General features: G+C 41.6%; 1 protein-coding gene across 1 annotated transcript in view; it reads left to right on the plus strand.

The window, feature by feature from the left end:
- The window catches only part of Pkd2 (polycystin 2, transient receptor potential cation channel), a 41,908-nt gene extending 26,334 nt beyond the window's left edge, over positions 1–15,574 (plus strand). Inside the window, exons 8-15 of the mRNA XM_021162290.2 lie at positions 299–480; positions 1,710–1,830; positions 5,904–6,002; positions 9,404–9,525; positions 9,722–9,839; positions 10,132–10,295; positions 13,461–13,608; positions 14,601–15,574. Of these exons, the coding sequence (XP_021017949.1) occupies positions 299–480; positions 1,710–1,830; positions 5,904–6,002; positions 9,404–9,525; positions 9,722–9,839; positions 10,132–10,295; positions 13,461–13,608; positions 14,601–14,837 (1,191 nt within the window). The 3' untranslated portion in view covers positions 14,838–15,574. The remainder of the gene's footprint in view (positions 1–298; positions 481–1,709; positions 1,831–5,903; positions 6,003–9,403; positions 9,526–9,721; positions 9,840–10,131; positions 10,296–13,460; positions 13,609–14,600) is intronic.
- Positions 15,575–19,723: the final 4,149 nt, after the last annotated feature.

Here is a 19,723-nt window from a genome sequence, read left to right on the forward strand (position 1 = left end):
GTATCTGTCACTGCTGTGCCTTGCCAAACATTTTTTGTAATCCCAACGGGAAAGGCTGTATTCTGACTCATCAACTTTCCATTGTATTCCCTTCCCTGTCCTGGTGAATTTGACTCTTCAGGGTGCCTCAAACAAATGGAGTCATACAAAGCTCAAGGCTTTGCATCTGGCTTCTTTCACTTGGCTTTCAAAGTCCTCGTCATTCAATCTCATTCCCTCTTATGGTAGAAGAATTCCATTGTCTATGTGGACCACATTGTGTCATCCACTCATCGACTGTCCTTGTCCCCTCTTGCAGCTCTTCAAATTCATCAATTTTAATAGGACCATGAGCCAGCTTTCCACAACCATGTCTCGATGTGCCAAAGACCTCTTCGGCTTCACCATAATGTTCTCCATCATCTTCTTGGCATACGCACAGCTGGCATACCTTGTCTTCGGCACCCAGGTCGATGACTTCAGCACTTTCCAAGAATGTATGTAAGTATCTGTGCAGTGAGGAAGAAAAGGTTTTTCTGCACATGTATGAAATTGTCCAGTAGTAAATTTTCAAAAAATCGTCTTAAAAATAGGTTTAATCTGAGATGCCATCGCGTTCTTTACAGCAAGATAGTCTTGTCACTGTTTGACGAACAAATGTTAAAAATGCAGATTCAGTTACTTCATCCACAAACATTTTCCTACAAAAGAAAACAAGCTGTGTTGAGATGTTGGTCCTTTTAGGGAAGCAGTGTTTAAGTAGTGAAATAGAGTGGAACAGCCATGGGGAGAACACTAGTCCAAAGATCAAGATCTTTGCCACATCCAGCTCGGGTGGGTTTTAAATGTCCAGTTGCAGGAGGAAGTACACATGAGCAGATGCTTAGCCCTGGGTTCTACCCCCCAGACTCTGTCCTCCCTACCCCTGGCCCTCACCCCCGACAAAAGGAAGCAATTTCCCTGCATTTCATTCCTGTTGAATATTGTTGCCTGTATCTTAGGTTTCCACTTCTAGGAGACAAAACATATTTCTAATATTATAGAAGAAACTAAAATCAGTTCACCAATCTTAATTTTTCTCCAGTGTTCTCAAATATACCAAAAACAAAACCAAGCTACTATACCCTGAATTACAGTTCTGTGCCATTCACAAAGAAGTGACCGGATGACTGGGGAAAGAGAAGATCATGATAGTGAAAGTCAATGCAGCTTTGTGGACAGGGGTCCCCAGTTACTCCTCCTTATTGATGAAAGCCAGGAAAGGAAGTGATGTCACTGCCAACGTCTAGCCACTGTGACCTCATGTTACGTGACTGAGGGTGCTGGCCCTTTGAACCCTACTATTTTGGCCATCTTTCAATGTACCTTTTTGTCATCATTGCTATTATTTAAAGATGTTTTAACTTCAGACCAAGTGTGACTGTTACGAAGATTCTGCGTTGCTAGTTTTTACCCAGATCATGTCTTCTTGCTATACAAATCATCCAGGAATAAGATGTACTATTAAGCAGAAATGGTATATATAATATGAAGCCGTGTTATCATTCTAGAAAGCATCATCAATTGACAGTACAAGTAATAAGACTTCCCCAAAGAGGTCAGCGGTTTTAACTCTTGGGTGGCTCTCTTAGACTTCCCCGTCTATGCCAGCATATGAATCATCTTTGGTAAGCGCGTGTCCACCACGGACACTGTTTGCCTTTGGACTGTGTTCTGTTTTCTTTCCCTAGCTTCACCCAGTTCCGCATCATTTTGGGTGATATCAACTTCGCAGAGATCGAGGAAGCTAACCGAGTTTTGGGGCCACTTTATTTTACTACATTTGTGTTCTTTATGTTCTTCATTCTTTTGGTATGTATAATTTTTTTTTTTACAGTGAGGTGATTTAAACTTTATTCTCCTGAGTCACCACCACCTTCTCTCTTCTCTCATGCTTGATCACCCATCACTTCAAATTAACCTATGAAAAGCAGAAAAAAATGTTAATTCTAGAAAACTGTTTTTCCATTGGTTTACAGTTTTAAGATAGTTTATTTTTCCCGTAGTCTTTCCATTATCTATATACATGTATCTAATGACTGTAAAAATAGTTATAAAATGTACAAATTTATCAAGTTCCCAACATGGCAGTTTTGCCTCAGTGGTAACTGCCACCTCCTTCCACAGCATGGTGGTACTTTTTGCCTTCTCAGTGTCTTGCTGGTATGACTACGCATTTCTTTCTTTTTGTTGATAAAATATGAACTAACAAAGCAACTTAGAAATAGGACGTCAAGAGTTGTGGTTGGTGAATTATCAGGGGTCAAGATTAAGATACTATTTCAACTTTTTCATGGTCCTCAGGCCTGAGCACTACCTACAAAAACCCAGCATGTACTAAACTTAAAAGTAAATCTAACAGTCATTAGGAATTGCTCTCCAAATATGTTTGAAAATACCTTCGAGTCTCTTGATTTGGAACAACTGTTACCATTAGCTTTAAATTAGTAAGATTTGTTTGAGTCGTTCTTTTCGTGACATCTTTATGTTCTACTTGTCCACTGAGCATGTGTGCAGCAAAGTTAGCTTAACTAGGGAGAAGGCATATTTCATCCAAATCCTCTCAGATTTTCCCTTCTGAAAGTTTGAGCAGCTATTCCAGTCACTCAGGGTCACATTTCCAAGGTCCAGCCATGTGTCCCTGTTTTTGGCAGATGATACTCCCAAAGTATCTGGTAGCCACTGCTGGGATGCAAGGGGCAGTGTGACTCTGCAAGTCCATTCATTCACACCCTGCCTTTTTGGCCAGTACAGTGGCTAGGTGTTAACTTCCATCATTAACTGATCCCTTTCTGTCATGGATTAAGGGAAAGGAGGGGTTGTCAAGGCTTTGATGCTCTCTGACTGTGGGTTCTGCGGCACCTGGCTGTCTGCCAAGATTTCTGAAGCATGAAGTTCGTCCCGCAGCAGACTCTTCAGTTGACCTCCACCACCTGTGAGGACACACGGTGATGGTTTGAAAAGCTCAAATAGGACAGGATCACTGTGCTGCACTAGCTAAAGCCATCTAGCACCGAGGTTATATAGAGTCCTCTCGTTAAGTCAGACACAAGAGCAGGAGAGAATTCTCCGTTTGTGTGTTTAAGACTGCCTTTAAAAAGTTATATCTGCCACTGTCTATGTCTACTTGGAAATCTCATAGAATCCACACTTTAATTCATGTGTGGTGGAGCACAGGCCCAAGGATTTATGTATACAGGAGTGCACACCTGAGCGTTTTTTTTTTTTTTTATGTGTAATGGAGTACACTCCCAAGTGTTTACGTGTAGTGGAGCACACACCTGAGGATTTATATGTAGTTTATGTTGTTTTAATTTGTGATATCCAATCTTAAACAATAGTCTTCCTTAATTTATAGAGATTTATAATTCAGCAGTAAAATGAGAGTCTTAATTTTCATTCATGAGTTACTCGTTAAATATTACCAAAGCCTATATTCTTATACAGATATTTTACATAACATATAGTATAGATTATACTGTTTATGCATTTGGTGATGTGTTACACAGTAGAGGGAGCCATGAAATGAGGGATAGGGCTTGGACTTTCTCAGGTTTCATGGATTCATGGGGATAGCAGGCATAGTTGAAGATACCTCTGTTAGCTCACCACTGTTATCAGATACAGACAGCACACAGAAAGCTGATCTGATATACTAACTGCAGTGCTCTGAGAAGGTGTCGCAAACAGATGGAAATATCCATTGCCACTGGGGAAGGGAATGTTAGGCATTTGTAAACGACAGCAGCTGTGATGATGAGCAATTAGAACCTGTCATATATTAGGACCTTACTGAGCACAGCATCGACTTTCCCATTAAGGAAGGTCCTGTCATTTCCCATTTTATAATTTATAAATGCAAACCGAGAGGTTACAGAGCTGGTTTGCTGGGTAAAGCGCTTGCTGTTCAAGTCTGGGAGCTCAAGTGTGCATTCTCAGACTCCATGTAAATGTGGCTCAGTCAAGGCAGCCAGCCTATAATCCCAGGGCTCAGGAAATAGAGGCAGGCAGAATCCTTTGAACAAACAGCCTAGCTAAACTAGCCAAGTGAGGGATCTCTGGGTTGGAGTGAAAGACCCTGTATTGATACATAAGGTGGAGGTAGAAGTGAGTGGGGAAGGCATTCTGTGGTTGCCAGGATGAGTGACACACACACAGATCTTCAGGGTTGAGCACCACACATACATATCTGCAGGGGTGAGCACCACACATACATATCTGCAGGGGTGAGCTCCACATATACACATCTTCAGGGATGAGCACTACACATACCTAAAGGGATGAGCACCACACATATCTGCAAAGGTGAGCACCACACATACAGATCTGCAGGGGTGAGTGCCACCCATACCTTCAGGAGTGAGCTCCAAACATACCTTCAGGGGTGAGCGCCACACATACCCGCAGGGGTGAGCATCTCACACACACATACATGCAGGGGTGAGTGCCACACATAACTGAAGGGGTGAGCACACCAGAGGCCCCCTACACACACACACACACACACACACAAAGAAAATAAATGCAAAACAAATTTTGAAACCAAGTGGGTCAGACAATCCCAGCACTTTTGAGGCTGTGCCAGGTAGGTTTGTGTGAGTTTGAGACCAACCTGAGACACATATAGGGAAAGCACTGTTTAAAAAGAAAAAGAAAAAGAAAGAAAGAAAGATACTTGTATTATACTATAATCTCAAAAAATAGAGATAATTATATTTTTTAAAAGTCAAATGAGGTCTTGGGAGATGGCTTACTGGGGAAGAATGATCGCTCTGTACGTGTGAGCACCTGAGTTTGACTCTCCAGCAGTCAAATAAAATGACAAGAATGGTGGTTGGCTGTGTCTGTATAACACCCGGCACCTGCCCGCCCTGAGACAGGGGTGCGGGCAAGTGGATTACTGGATCTTGTTGGTTAGCCAACTTAGCCAATGAATGAGCTTCAGGTTTAGTGAGCGAGCCTGTCTCAAGGCAATAAGAGGGAGACAATAGAAAAATCATGCACACAGGCACACATGTGCACTCACCACAACACATACACACAGGACAGACAGCATTGTGGGCAGGACCGTGTTTGCTGGAGGAGCCTCAGGACAGAAGCAGACAGAAGGCTGCCTGTTGTCTCTATCAAGAAAGAGTTACAAGGCAGGGCAAGTAAGGAACTGTGCTTGCGGAAGCCTATCACAAAGGGTGAGAACTCCCAGGAGAGTCCCACATTTTAGGCTTTTGTTACTGGGTTTTCTATAATTCTGGAAGTTGTGCTTCAAGGTGACATAGGTATGAGCGAGGTTCAGCTGACTTGACAAGCGATCTTTCATTTTCTTGTGGTGTGAGGGTTTGGGTTGGAAGATCTGATGTGACAACTGCAGTTGAAGTTGCTTTAACATGTTGGACGCTGTTGAGCCCAGCTCCGTATTACAAACAGTAGACAGGCTGTGCAGTTCCGTTGGTTTTCTTCTTTCCTTCCTGGGTTTTGTTTGCTTGCTCTTTCCTTCAATCAACCCAGGACCATGCGCCCAAGGGAGGTACCGCCCACAGTGGGCTGGACCCTCTCCAACCAATCATCAATCAAGAAAGTGCCCCCACAGAGTTGCTACAGGCTAATCTGATAGAGCCAGTTTGTCATTTGAGGTTCGCTCTTTCCAAGTGACTCTAGTTTCTGTTGAGCTGACTAAACTAAGATGCACGAGATGCCTGCCTCTCTAAGTGAAACTTCCTTCCGTATGACATAGTGGTGAAAACATAGCTTCCGAGAATATGAGCTCAAAACTTAATTAGTGGCTTCCTAATTATTCAGATTGGATAAAAAGGTGAACAAAAAAGGATGTCTCGATTATTATATTGCTTTCAAATATATTTGAATTTTATCCTTTGATTTATAAACAGAATATGTTCCTGGCGATCATCAATGATTCGTACTCTGAAGTGAAATCCGATCTGGCCCAGCAGAAAGCAGAAATGGAACTCTCAGACCTTATCAGAAAGGTAGGCTATCCCCTAATTCCCATAGTTTTATGTGCGTGTGCACACACAGTGTGTGTGTCTGTCTGTATATAATTTTTAATATATTTTAATCAGTTCACCAAATCAACGTTGATTCATTGAAGTTATTTGAAGTAATGGGTAGGTTGCTTTATTTCAGAAATAGTTGAAATGCTTTCTTTGGTGGGAAGCTTAATACCTAGGCTAGGCCTTAAATTCTGAGGGTCCTTTTATGGTCTGAATTCGATTCTAGAATAAGCTTTTTGGTTCTTACTTACTCAGTGAACTGGAGCCCTGTGTTCACAACACACTGTAAGGGTCTCACATCTATTACCAGGTCTTCTGTCTCAGTCATCTGAGGCAGAAGGAAAAGAGTCACCCCCCACTTACCCCAAGCCTTCTGTGACAGCTGTAGAGCCCCAAGAAAGAGCTTCTGGATCAAGGCCACAGCTTGGGGGCCTAAGAATGTCGTCCGCACCTCCTCCACAAGCGTGTAATCACTGCTGTGAGCTGGAAGGGCAGGGTAGGGAAGTGCTTTGCTCTTCTCACTGTGGCTTCATTTAGCTTAAAGGCCGAAACTGACATAGAAATAGATAAGCAGGGCAAGGACACAAGCTGTCCCCCTCATTGTGTCAGGTGGGAGAGTTGCTCCTCTATGTCTTCCCCACTCAAGCCCAAGCCACCTTGTCTGTGATTTTGTTTTAGTCCCTTGGTAGAACCTTGGATTCCTGTCATCTCGGATTCGGCACCACAATTGGTAGTGTTTTACTACTTTGTATTGTGTATATAAGCATTTCCCATAGCAGAGTTTTGATATTTATAAAATTCAGCTATTACGCTATTTTATATAACATCAGGTCTTCAACAATGGGGTTAAAATTTGTTTTGTCATAAAATATTGTGGGCAACAGCACCAAGTACAAACTCCACTGTTAGCTATGTAGCCTGCAGATTACCACTTAAGTAACATGTATATCGTACTCAATGGCCAGGCTCTGTTGAGTTCGTCTACCACCAAGCACATACTGTTGCTCTCTTGTCTCCCCTGATAATCCATGTAATTTGTGCTTTAATGAATAGGGGAGCTGGAGAGGTGGCTCAGTGGTTATGAGCACTCGCTGCTTTTCCAGAGCATTTGGGTTTGGTTCCCAGACCTTCACGGATGCTCAGAACTGACTGTAATTCCAGCTTGGGGATTTTGAGACCCTCTTGTACCCTCTATGGGCACCCACATGCATGTGTGCTTGCACATGCATACATACACATAAATAAAAATAATACTTTAAGGTAGAAGAGTGAAAAGCTTTAAATAAAAATAATATATATAGATTTTCAAGACAGGGTTTCTCTGTGTAGCCCTGGATGTCCTGGAACTTACTCTGTAGACCAGGCTGGCCTCGAACTCAGAAATCCGCCTGCCTCTGCCTCCCAAGTGCTGGGATTAAAGGCATGCGCCACCACTGCTCAGCTCAATAATATTTTTTAAGGTAGAAGAGTAAAAAGCTTGGCTGAGATAAAGAGAATGGGCCAGTAGAGATAAACACAGAGCAGAGAAACAAGGGCATAAAGGAAATGGATTGGTAGAAGGAACACCTCATTGTGGGAAGGGAGTCACAGCCTCTGTTTGACAGATTCAGGTAAACAGCTAAAACAACTTAGTGAAGATCAGTGTATCACAAAATAAATAATGCACATTATGATGAAAACATGTTGGAGAGAGAATTATGTTTGCAAATAAATATCATGTTAACTCCAGAGGGGTTTCTCAGTTACTGTTCCATTGCTGTGGAGAGACAGCGTGACCAAGGAAACTTAGCAGAAAAGCATTTCATTGGGGCTTGCTTATGGTTTCCTAGAGTGAGTCCATGACCATCATTGTGGGAAGTGTGGCAGCAGGCAGAAAGCAGATGGCAGCCATGGCACTGGAGCTGAGAGTTTATATCTTATCAGCAAGTAGAGGAGAGACTGAGAACTGTGTGAGCTTTTGTAGGTCTATCTACCCCTAGAGACACGCCAACAAGGCCATACCTAATAGTGAGTGTACTGGCTAGTTTTGTATCAACTTGACACAGCTGGAGTTATCACAGAGAAAGGAGCTTCAGTTGAGGAAATGCCTCCATGAGATCCAACTTGTTTCTTGGTCATGATGTTTTTGCAGGAGTAGAAACCCTAACTAAGACAGTGAGGTAATAGTCCTCACCGACTGTGGACCAAGTGTTTAAATATATGATACAATGGAGACCATTCCCATTCAAACAGAGGAAATACTTTTCAATAAGAAATGAGAAAAAGAAAACAATGTCAGGAGCTCATCTTCCTGTAGGGAGGGTATGATAATTCACCAACATATAGCAAGTATGTTCAGCTCTCGTTTAGGCGAGGTGACAGCATCATAGAAGACAAGCCGTGTTCAGAATTCTGGTTATGTTACAAAGAAGTTCAACATTTTCCTCTTCAGAGCTCTTAGTGGTTTAAGTTTCTGCATACTCAGTAAATATTGGGCTTGGTTTTCTGTTTCTGTAAATGTACAATTCATACCAGGGGCATGTTTAAATGCTTTAATGAGGGAATTCAAAGCCATGGAACAATTAATTTACCCTGTGATTATTCTGTTCACTCTGCACAATTTCAGCCTGATGGCCCTGCTGATCATTGTCTCTGCTGTGCTCCTTCGGCTAAGCATGAGGCCTGCACTCACAGTGACTGGCAGGTACTCTACCACTGACGAATTGCCTTAGGCTTGCCTCTAATTTCTTGAAAGTGCTCAGCCTTATTTCACTGTCTTTAAGAAATGTTTTTACCGCCGGGCAGTGGTAGCACACGCCTTTAATCCCAGCACTTGGGAGGCAGAGGCACTCAGAGGATTTCTGAGTTTGAGGCCAGCCTGGTCTACAGAGTGAGTTCCAGGACAGCCAGGGCTATACAGAGAAACCCTGTCTCGAAAAAAAAAAAAAAAAAAAAAAAGAAAAGAAAAGAAAAGAAAAGTTTTTACCTATAACAAAAGGCCTTACTATTATAAAAAAAAAATAAACAAGCCATTGCTGCTGCCCTTTCCTCTGTGTTCTGGGGAGCACACAGCTATGGAGTGCATAGTGGGTTACATATGGAGTACAGAGTGGGCTACAAAGATATATACTTATCTCTTTATATTTCAAATGTAAACATATACATATGTAAATATATGGAAGAGATTCTTAGTTCCTGATTTATTGAACATTTTCTTCAGGTTTTATAAAAGACTGAGATTACACTCCTTGCTTTCACCAACACATTTTTCTTGAATAGCCATCATCCGCTAAGCATCGAACTTTCAATAGTTCCACAGTAACTGAAAGACAAAATTCAAAAGGGGAATAAACAAAACCATGTCGTTTGTTTTTCTTTTCTTTCTCTTTTTTCAATAGGGCTGCCAAAAAGCACTGGTCAAACTAAAACTGAAAAGAAACACCGTAGATGCCATTTCAGAGAGTCTCCGGCAAGGTGGTGGCAAACTAAACTTTGATGAGCTTCGGCAAGACCTGAAAGGGTGAGGGCCATGTGCTAATTCTTGGTGATGAGAGGATGTTTCAGCCCCAAGTACTGGTAAAAAAATGTTTTTCATTCGGGGAAGCAGGTATTTTCCTGGAACATGCTATATGTCTCCCTCCTGCATTCTGATGTTTCAGTGTTAGGACTGGACCATGTGCCGAATAAACTCACTTCGGTTTTCTCAATACTTTCAGGAAGGGCCATACAGATGCAGAGATTGAGGCCATATTCACTAAATATGACCAGGACGGCGACCAGGAACTGACTGAGCGTGAGCATCAACAGATGAGAGATGACTTGGAGAAAGAGAGGGTGAGCAGTTTAGGGGATGACAGGACTCAGCATCTCTATATATTAATTAGTCCTTTCTCCTCTTCTCTCCCCGACACCCTCAGTGCACACATTAGTAGCCTATTTATTTACCTGGCTTACTCATACAAGTTATAATGTTGTCAATTAATACAAAATGTTGTCAAGTTATGAAATAAAAAATGTACCGACCTGATGTCAAGCACCCCATTTTCTGCTTGCCCAAGACCTTGGTAAACATTTTTTCGAGGTCTTGGTCTATCTGTCCCTCACTGGAAGACCCTATATTCTTCAGGAGGGCCTGGACTTGGAACACAGCTCTTTACCACGTCCGATGAGCAGCAGAAGTTTCCCCAGAAGCCTGGATGACTCTGAGGAGGAGGATGACGAAGACAGTGGCCATAGCTCCAGGAGGAGGGGAAGCATCTCCAGTGGGGTTTCCTATGAAGAGTTCCAAGTGTAAGTACTAAAGTTTTCCTCAGGTTTGTGCTGACTGGGATCAGAAGGAGATGATACATCTTCTCTTGACGTTAGACATTTAGACATTTACTTCTTGTCATGACTAATGTCATTTCTTTCAAATAAGTTCTCTAGTATCTTTCCTTTTGAAAGTGATCTCCATGATCAGAAGTTAGGGAAGCAGAGAGAATGTTACCATTCTCCACGTTCCCTCCAGCCAGAATCGTCTTAACAGATCTCAGAGCCCTTGTAACCGTTTACGGGTGTGTTGGTGTGTTTTCATGTCTTACAGCCTAACACAGGCTCTGTCATTGAGGAGAATGCTCATCCTGCTGCTGCTCACTGTTCTGTAGGTGCCTGTCAGTTTCTCATCTCCTCTTTCTGTGTTGATTTTATGCCTGTTTACTTCTATCTGCTTTTGAAAGTAAGGTAACCATATCTAATATTAAGTTATTCATTTGTGCCGTTAATTCAAGAAAGTTCTGCTTAGTGTGATTTGAAGCTGTCAGTTGCATATATGTTTGTAATGAGTAAGTCTTTAATAGATTAGGCCTCCTGTCAATATGAGATTTTTTTTTTAAAGATTTATTTATTTATTATATGTAAGTACACTGTAGCTATCTTCAGACACTCCAGAAGAGGGCGCCAGATCTCGTTACAGATGGTTGTTAGCCACCATGTGGTTGCTGGGATTTGAACTCTGGACCTTTGGAAGAGCAGTCGGGTGCTCTTACCCACTGAGCCATCTCACCAGCCCGAGATTTTTTTTTTTTAAATACGTTTTTGTCTAATATAACTGGAGTCACTCTGTTCCTTACCATTGCAGTTTGCATGATATTAACACCATGGCCCTTTATTTTCAACATCTTGCATCTTTGATTGTAAGATATGTGTCATGTAGGTGAGGTGGCTCAGTGATCAGAGACGCTGAAGACCTGAGTGTAAGCCTGAGGGCTCCCATGGTGGAAGGAGAGAGCCCACTGGCCATAGATTGTCCTTTGATCTCCACACTCGCTCCACAGCATGTGCACACACACAGTAAATAACTGTAATTAAAGACTAAGCCATGTGGGCATCATAGAGTTGGATCTCCTTTGGAGATTGCTGAGTTTTGATTAGATTGTTTCACTCTTCACACTTTGTCATTATTGATGCCTTTGCACTTGTATCTGCTTTCTGGGGTCATTGGTACTTAATCTTGTGAGATAAAGAAATATTAATCCTGATTATGTTTTCTCTCTTCCTTTTGTACTTTCTGTTGATATATATGTATATATATGTATTGTATATGTTATTCTGTTTTAACCATCATTGTCTTCAAATTTGTCTTCTGGATTCAGGTTACCATTCAATATAATTTCCTTCCCCCAATAAAACTTAGCTCTCACCCACCTCCTTTACTGAGGAGTTGTCAAATATATTACATTTTTGTTACAGGTCCAACAATCTTATTACGTACAAGTCTTACACAGTTGCTTCTTAACTGTGAAGGAAGAAATAAGTCGTTTATGTTTAGTTTGTACTCACATGGTTACCTTTATTGGTGTTCATTTTTAAAAGTCATCATTCTGATGAATGTAATTATGCTTTTAGTCTGAAGTTTTCCTTAAGGACTTCCTATAAAGGATGTCTCCAGCAGGGAATTCTCTCCAGTTTTCTTTACTCGACCATATTTTATTTCCTTCTCATTTCCTTTGTTGTATCTGATGAGAATGTAGCTCAATGTGATTCTTTGAACATTGTAGATCAGTGTTTTCTTGGTGCTTTCATTTTTTTTCTTTTCTCTTTGTACACCTTCACTGTGTATCCAGATGTGCCTCTCTGAGTTTTATGAGTATCTTGAATTTGTAGTATTTCTTAGCAAACCTGTTAAAAACATTACTTGAAGAAATAGTTGAGCATTTTTAAATGCCACAAGTTCTTACTTTTCTTTGCTGGCCTTTCTAATAAATGATTTTTATCTGTCATGTGATCGTAAGAAAATTTCTATACCTTTAAAAGGATTGAGGTTTTAAGAGTAGTTTTGAGGGGGCTGGAGAGATGGCTCAGCCATTAAGAGCACTGACTGCTCTTCCCGAGGTCCTGAGTTCAATTTCCAGCAACCACATGGTAGCTCACAACCATCTGTAATGGGATCCGATACCCTCTTCTGGTGTGTCTGAAGACAGCTACAATGTTGTACTCACATACATGAAATAAATAAATAAATCTTTTTAAAAAAATCCTAAAATTGTGCGGTCCATAATGAAAAAGAGGCAGAGAAGGCAGTTTAAAAAATAATACAAAAGTAGTTTTGAACAGCTATCCTTATACTGTCAATTGAGAACTGAGCATTGTCTCCAGGGCATGCAGCCAGTGGCTGAATACTGGTCCAGCATATTCAGCAGCTCCCTTCAACCACTAGGATCACGGAGAGAGGAGCCTGGAAGGGAGAACTCAAATCATTGCCATTTGACATATTTAAGGCAGTTAAATATTTGTATTCAAAATGGTGAGATGATAAAACAGCACACGACTAACAGTTTTATTTATTTATGATTCCATTTCATGAAAGATTGTGACACAGTACAATGTGTGTTGTAGAGATGAGCTATAATTTATTTACATGAGTTCCCTCTGGGTGTTTAGCGTAGCTACTGTCCTGTGTTGCAGTATTAAAAAGCAACTCGGTGTATGTGACTGTGTTTGTAGCACATGGAATTTCCTCTAGAACTTTTCCTAAAAAACGGTACTTGTGACTAAAGGTTGGACATAGATTTTTTTTTAAAAGCCTTTGACACAATTTTATTGGCAAGAAGAATGGAGGTCATTGCTCCGGCCTATTACAGTTTATCAATAAATCTTGTGACCACGTAGAGAGTGTTTTGGGTTAGCCTATTGGTTAAGATGGAACTATGGTCAGATGTGGTGGCACACGCCTTTACTCCCAGCACTCGGGAGACAGAGGCAGGCGGATTTCTGAGTTCAAGGTCAGCCTGGTCTACAGAGTGAGTTCCAGGACAGCTAGGGCTACACAGAGAAACCCTGTTTCGAAAAACCAAAAAAAAAAAAAAAAAAAAAAGAAGAAGAAGAAGAAGGAGCTATGGTGGCATCCCCATTGGAAAAACCGGGTGGGCTGAGGAGACAGAGACTGTGACAGGCTCTGCCCACTGTTGTCCCCTGCAGACTGGTGAGGCGCGTGGACCGCATGGAGCACTCCATTGGCAGCATCGTTTCCAAGATTGACGCTGTGATTGTCAAGCTGGAGATCATGGAGCGGGCCAAGCTGAAGAGACGAGAGGTGTTAGGACGGCTGCTGGATGGTGTGGCTGAGGTAAACAGTCATGAGCTTAAGCTGACAGGTGGACACCAAGGATGCAAAATGTTCACCCATGACAATTTTTAGCTGGAAGTATTGAAGAAGAGTAAAAGCTATTTAAGGCTACATAGAGTTACAAATTATATTTATTAACAATATAATATTAATGTACTAAAAGTTATGAACATTGCTATTGCTCCCGTTTATTTTCAGAAATTTTTTTTTCCTCCTGTGAGCAGAAACATTCTTTAGTTCAGTAGACCCCATTAAAGGTTGTCATCACTGACCAAGCCAGGTCTGTCAGTCAACAGCGTCTCAAAGGAGGGAGGGAGGGAGGATTGAAAATGAAGAAAAACAATTAGACAAAATTAGAGCCTGACTCCAGCCAGTACTGAGGCTGAAGCAGCTTTATTCTTTCCCAGTCTGCTTTTATATCATCTAGGTACATCCAAAAAAACATGGTCAGTTCTTAGATCAAAGACAAAGTAATCAAGCAAAGTAGTAAACAAGGAGATCACACAAGACAGTAATCTAGCAGAGTAGTAAGCAAAAGGATCACACAAGGGAATAATTAAGACAAGTAGTAAGCAGAGAGATCACACAAGGTGCAAAGCCCCATGACCATGGTTTTTAATATTCTTATCTGAGCCTACTTCCTTGTTCGAGCCCAGTGACAAATGCCAAATTCCTAGAAGCGACACCAAAAGCTCTCAACACATCACATTTTGTAACTCTTAATCCCGTGCTTTTCTTCCTCCATATATAGCCTTAGATCAAATAGTAATCAGAAGGCAAGAGGTTCCCCTTCCTCTGAGAGCGCTGCCATCGGGGTAGAAGATACAGTCATCCCACTGGCTCAGAATTGTTGTCGTTTACTGTTCCCATCTGCAGTCTTAAGTTACTATAGCTCATTTCACCTAAAATTTCTAACCCCTTCTCCGTGTAGAATATATAACGTACTACACACACTGCCCTGGTTTCCATTGTTTCTCTAAATCCCTTGTCAGGATGCGCGACTGGGTCGGGACAGTGAGATCCACAGAGAGCAGATGGAGCGCCTGGTGCGGGAAGAGCTGGAGCGCTGGGAATCGGATGATGCAGCTTCGCAAACAGGTCATGGTGTAAGCACACAAGTGGGACTCGGTGGCCAGCCGCACCCCAGAAACTCGCGCCCTCCTTCCTCCCAGTCTGCAGAGGGCCTGGAAGGTGGAGGTGGAAATGGAAGTGCCAACGTCCATGCCTAATAATCCACACGTGTTTGTGTGTTCCTGAGACACTGAGAGGTGGCTGTCCAGTACGACAAGGATAAGTTCGGTATTTATATACCCCGGCTGCATTATGATGCTGGTCTTTGTGACCAATTGTTATAATTTTCTGCACTTTAATTTATTTTCCGTAAACTTAACCCGTGGTTCAAGGAAGGTTGTCTTACTTTTCTCATGTGAGAAATCTAGATGTAAATATTGAGTTCAGAAAGAAGAAAACTTTGAAAGTACGCTGAGTTGTGCCCTGCCCGTGTCTTCAGGTGACAGTGTTTGGAAGTTAGAGGAGAGCCTTCACTAGTCTCTGAGTTTGTGTGGAGCCACCACTTTCTGCTGCATTAGTCCAGTGCGAGATGCTAAGGAAAAACGTGACATTTCATTCCACTGAGGTGTAACTCGGAGCTTACTGCATATCTTTCTTCTAAGGAAGGAGTCGTATTTCAGCAACCTTTCTGGGGTGCAGAGAAAGGGTATGTATGTAGCCACTGTGCTAAAATGTGCGTGAACAGTTGAGATAGATGCTAAGCGCCATACCAGTTTGTGGCACTAAGCATATCATTTAATTTTTGTGTTATTTAGCTTTTGTTTCAGATTTGGCAAGGAAAGCTCAAAAGATAAATTGTAAGATAAAGTGTAGGATTGGAGCCCGGCGGTGGTGGTGCACGCCTTTAATCCCAACACTTGGGAGGCAGAGGCAGATGGATTTCTGAGTTCGAGGCCAGCCTGATCTACAGAGTGAGTTCCAGGACAGCCAGGGCTACACAGAGAAACCCTGTCTTGAAAAACCAAAAAAAAAAAAAAAAGGTAGGATTGGAAGGGGCCTTCAATTCTTACTACATTTGACTTTTCAATTATTTGTTAGCATAGAAATTTCTCTATTTTTCTTTCCTATGTGTCTCATTTATAACCAAATTTAATATTAAAAAAACTAATAAGACAAACACTGAATATTTTCACTGTGTAGTGAAAGTTTTAACTCAAGCAAATATGTACATGGGAAGCAGTATTTTAAGAAAGTTTTGAGGTGCATAAAAGCTCTGTAAAAGTAGAGGTCTGGTTTACGTTGTATCTAGAATATTCTTAATATTTAGAATATTCTTAGTCATATATCAGAATGGAATCATATAATGCAAATTTAGTTCATTTTTATGTGAGGGGCCTTGGGTATTGTAGGTTTATATATTTGCAGAAGAGATCCACTAAAAGTTGACTATCAGCAGTAGTTTTCATTAAGAGAGGGTCTCACAAAATTTATAGGAGACATCTATATCTCAATATCATTTTGGTTTTTGTGTCTGTCAAAGACAGGTTTTCACTATATAATCCTGGCCGACCTGGAACTAACTGTGTAAACTAGGCTGCCCTCAGACTCCCAGAGATCCACTGGCTCTCAGCCTCTTGAGTGCTGGGATTAAGGGCGCCCGTGTGACCACACCAGTTGTTGAATAACTTGGCCCTTTGAGAGCTAGGGGATCAGAAGAAACAAAGCCAAGCTGGTAGAGAAGCCAGAGGTAGAGAACAAGTAGAAGAGAATCCTGGGCTTAGTACCGTATTTGAAATTCACGGGGCTGGTGAGATGGCTCAGTGGGTAAGAGCACCCGACTGCTCTTCCGAAGGTCCAGAGTTCAAATCCCAGCAACCACATGGTGGCTCACAACCATCTGTAAGGAGATCTGACTCCCTCTTCTGGAGTGTCTGAAGACAGCTATAGTGTACTTACATATAATAAAAATAAATAAATCTAAAAAAAAAAAAAAGAAATTCACAAGAATTCATTGACTTCCTAGAATATACCAAACCTCCAACAGACTGCTGAGTAGACAGGCCTTTTCTCGGTCAGCTTCCACAGAAGCAAGGCACGCCATGTTTCCTTGATTCTGATGGCTCCACATCAAGCATTTTCTTTTGAATATGCTACACTAATTTTTTTCCTTCCTAGGTATTGGATTGCAGGGGTATTATTGTGTGTATGTATTTATGTATGCGTACTGTACTGTTATAAAGTGAACAAACTTCAACTTGAAGTGCATTCATTATGTGGTATCCATGTGTATCGACCATGTGCCGTATGCCTATTATGGTCACTAGAATATCTTTTATGATGCTTATTATTACAGTGTTTCTCATTTAACTTGTAAACTTTTGAAGAATTCTCTTTTTTTTTCCCTTTAGATATAAATTCATATATTTTTCTACTTTAGTCCTGTGAAGTTTATCCCTAGTCACTTTCCTAGTAGTCTCCCCTCTGTTAAGGGTATAGTTAAGATTTCACATATACAAGGTTCTTTGGACATCAACAATTTCTTAACTGTAATAATGTGTACATTACTTAATAAAGACTTGACATAGTACCGTGGTGTTAAAAACACGTTTGTTTCCATAAAAAAGGGGGGGTGTTGCCTTTTATCATAGCATAAACCCTGGGAAAGCACCTTATTTTCTGTGTCATGGAATGATACAAGTAACACATTTATACATTTTTACACTAAATGTAAACTTTTAGACTCCCAGTCTACCTGTCATGCATGGTGGGTATTCCCCCCCCCCCCCACTCACAGAACTATAACCTGGGACAAAGACTCCAGGACAGCGTGAATCAATTGCCTGTATAGTGGAGCACCAAATAGCCTTTATCTTAGTTACAATTGCTGTTCTAGCATAAACAGGACCCAGGCAACTTATAGAGAAAGAGTTTATTGTTCCTTACAGTGGGTGAGCCTGAAAGATCCTGACAGAATGTAAAAGGTCACAGAAGCCCTGAAATTGGCAAGAGAGATTTCATTGTTAGCAGAACTAGCTTCACTGATTTAGAAAAATAGAGGTGCACAATGCTCTGGCCACTCCTTGAACCCATGTGTCTGCCAATGTTTTGACCATTTCTTGAACCCAGGTGTGTGCCCACTGCTGCACCTCACTGCCAGGTGTTTGTGATATTGGTTGCTGAGAAAGAGTCGGAAAATCTCCCCAGCAACCACAGCCGGGCCAATCCTGAGTTGCTACACCTGCACCAGACTCTTTCCTTGTACCCCTCCCATACCCATTTCTTGAGAATAGACATTGTTTAGATCTGGAAACCCCCTACTCCTCCCTTCTCCTTTCCCCTGCCCCCCAGGGCCTTAAAAACTGGGACCCCTTTCCCTTCAAAGTTGACTCCTCTACCCCTGCGTGGGATATGAGTCGTCCCTAGAGCTCTGGCTTTCCCCGAATAAAGCCTCATGTGGTTTACATCAAGCTTGGTCTCTCGTGAGTTCTTGGGGGTCTGCTATTATCCTGAGGCCTGAGCGAGGGGCTCCTCACGGAGTCTTTCAAACCCACGACCATCATGGTGAGGTGTATGACATCAAGCAGGTAGACATGGTGGTGAGGCAGTAGCCCAGAGCTTACATCTAGTTGATAAACATGATGCAGAGAGCTAACTGGTAGTGGTGTATGCTTTTCACACCTCAGAGATCACCCCGTGACATATCTTATCCAATAAGGTAACAACTCCTAATCCTTCCCAAATAGTTCTACCAGCTGGGGACCATATATAAGAAACCATGTGTGCTCAATATTGCTCAAAAAGCTAAAAGTAAATCTACCATGACTCAGATCCACTCCTCTGCATATGCCCAAAGGACATCCTCCTACAGATGCTTGCTTAGCAGTGTCCATTGCTGCTCTGTTCACCATAGCTAGCGAGGGGGAACAACCTAAATGCCCTTCAAGTGATGGACGGGCAATGCAAACGTGGCACAGATACACCACGGGATAAAGGAAAATGACATCATGATGTTTGCAGGTAAGTGCAGCTCTTGCCAAGATGCAGGCACTAAATAGTTGCTGGGGAAAGAAAAATGAACAATCTCCCACCCACATTCATTATTTTCATATTGGGCAAAGACATCTAAATAGAAATAATTGCTTGGAAAGTGACCAAGCCACTTATACAGTATCTACTGTTATATGCAAGGCAACGTAGTGGATCCTGATCATGGTAAGATTTTTTTTTTAAATGTGCGTCTCATCTGTCTACAGCTTACTATTGAGACAAAAAAAAAACCTTATTAAGTCATGTGTTTGAGATACATATATGTATATTTGCACATCTCATTTGATTTTATGTACTTCTGGTGCTTTGTGACATAATGGTCAGATATATACTCCTGAACAATTTATTGATTTTATACATACACGACATAATAACCAGATAACAACAGAAATGACAATTTTCAGAGATGGTGTCAAAATATGAGTTCAATTCTTAATGTATTTAAAACCTGATGCCTTTTTAAATTAAAAAGAATTTTAATCTAAAAATAAAGAAGTTTAACTTTCACCCCTCATCAAAGCTTCTTTTCATAGTGGATAGAGAGCATGACAGACACCCACAAGTAGCAATGTCCCAGTTCTCCCAGTACAATGTGCAATAACTATAAAATATTTCCAAGTTTCTGTATAATGCATACATACATCCTTCTGATAAAAAGTTTTATAAATAGCTTTAAGGGTTTGGTTGGGAATAAATTTTGGCAGCTGTCTACAGTGAACAAGTATTTTAGTCATCCTTCCCGAACTCATGGCTTGACTTGTAGTCTTGAGAGCAACATACTTTGGGAGATAAACAAACTTTTTCCATAGCACACTACCAGATTTTCCACCAGTTGAACCACATCATTTTCAGAAAGCTCTCAGAATTGTTTGTATTTAGCATTCACATTCAAATGAAACCGCGGGTGCACACAGTCACCTCAGCAAGGCATTTTCTAACAAAGGCGCAGTGATGACCAACGACCTCAGTCCCCACCCCACCCCCCCGCCCCCAGCCAGCAACCGAAGTGCGGCCGCGCATGCGCAGAGGACTCGCCGCACCGCCGCCGTCCCTCGGC

The sequence above is a fragment of the Mus caroli genome, chromosome 5, assembly GCF_900094665.2.
Source record: "Mus caroli chromosome 5, CAROLI_EIJ_v1.1, whole genome shotgun sequence".
Classification (NCBI taxonomy): Eukaryota; Metazoa; Chordata; class Mammalia; order Rodentia; family Muridae; genus Mus; species Mus caroli.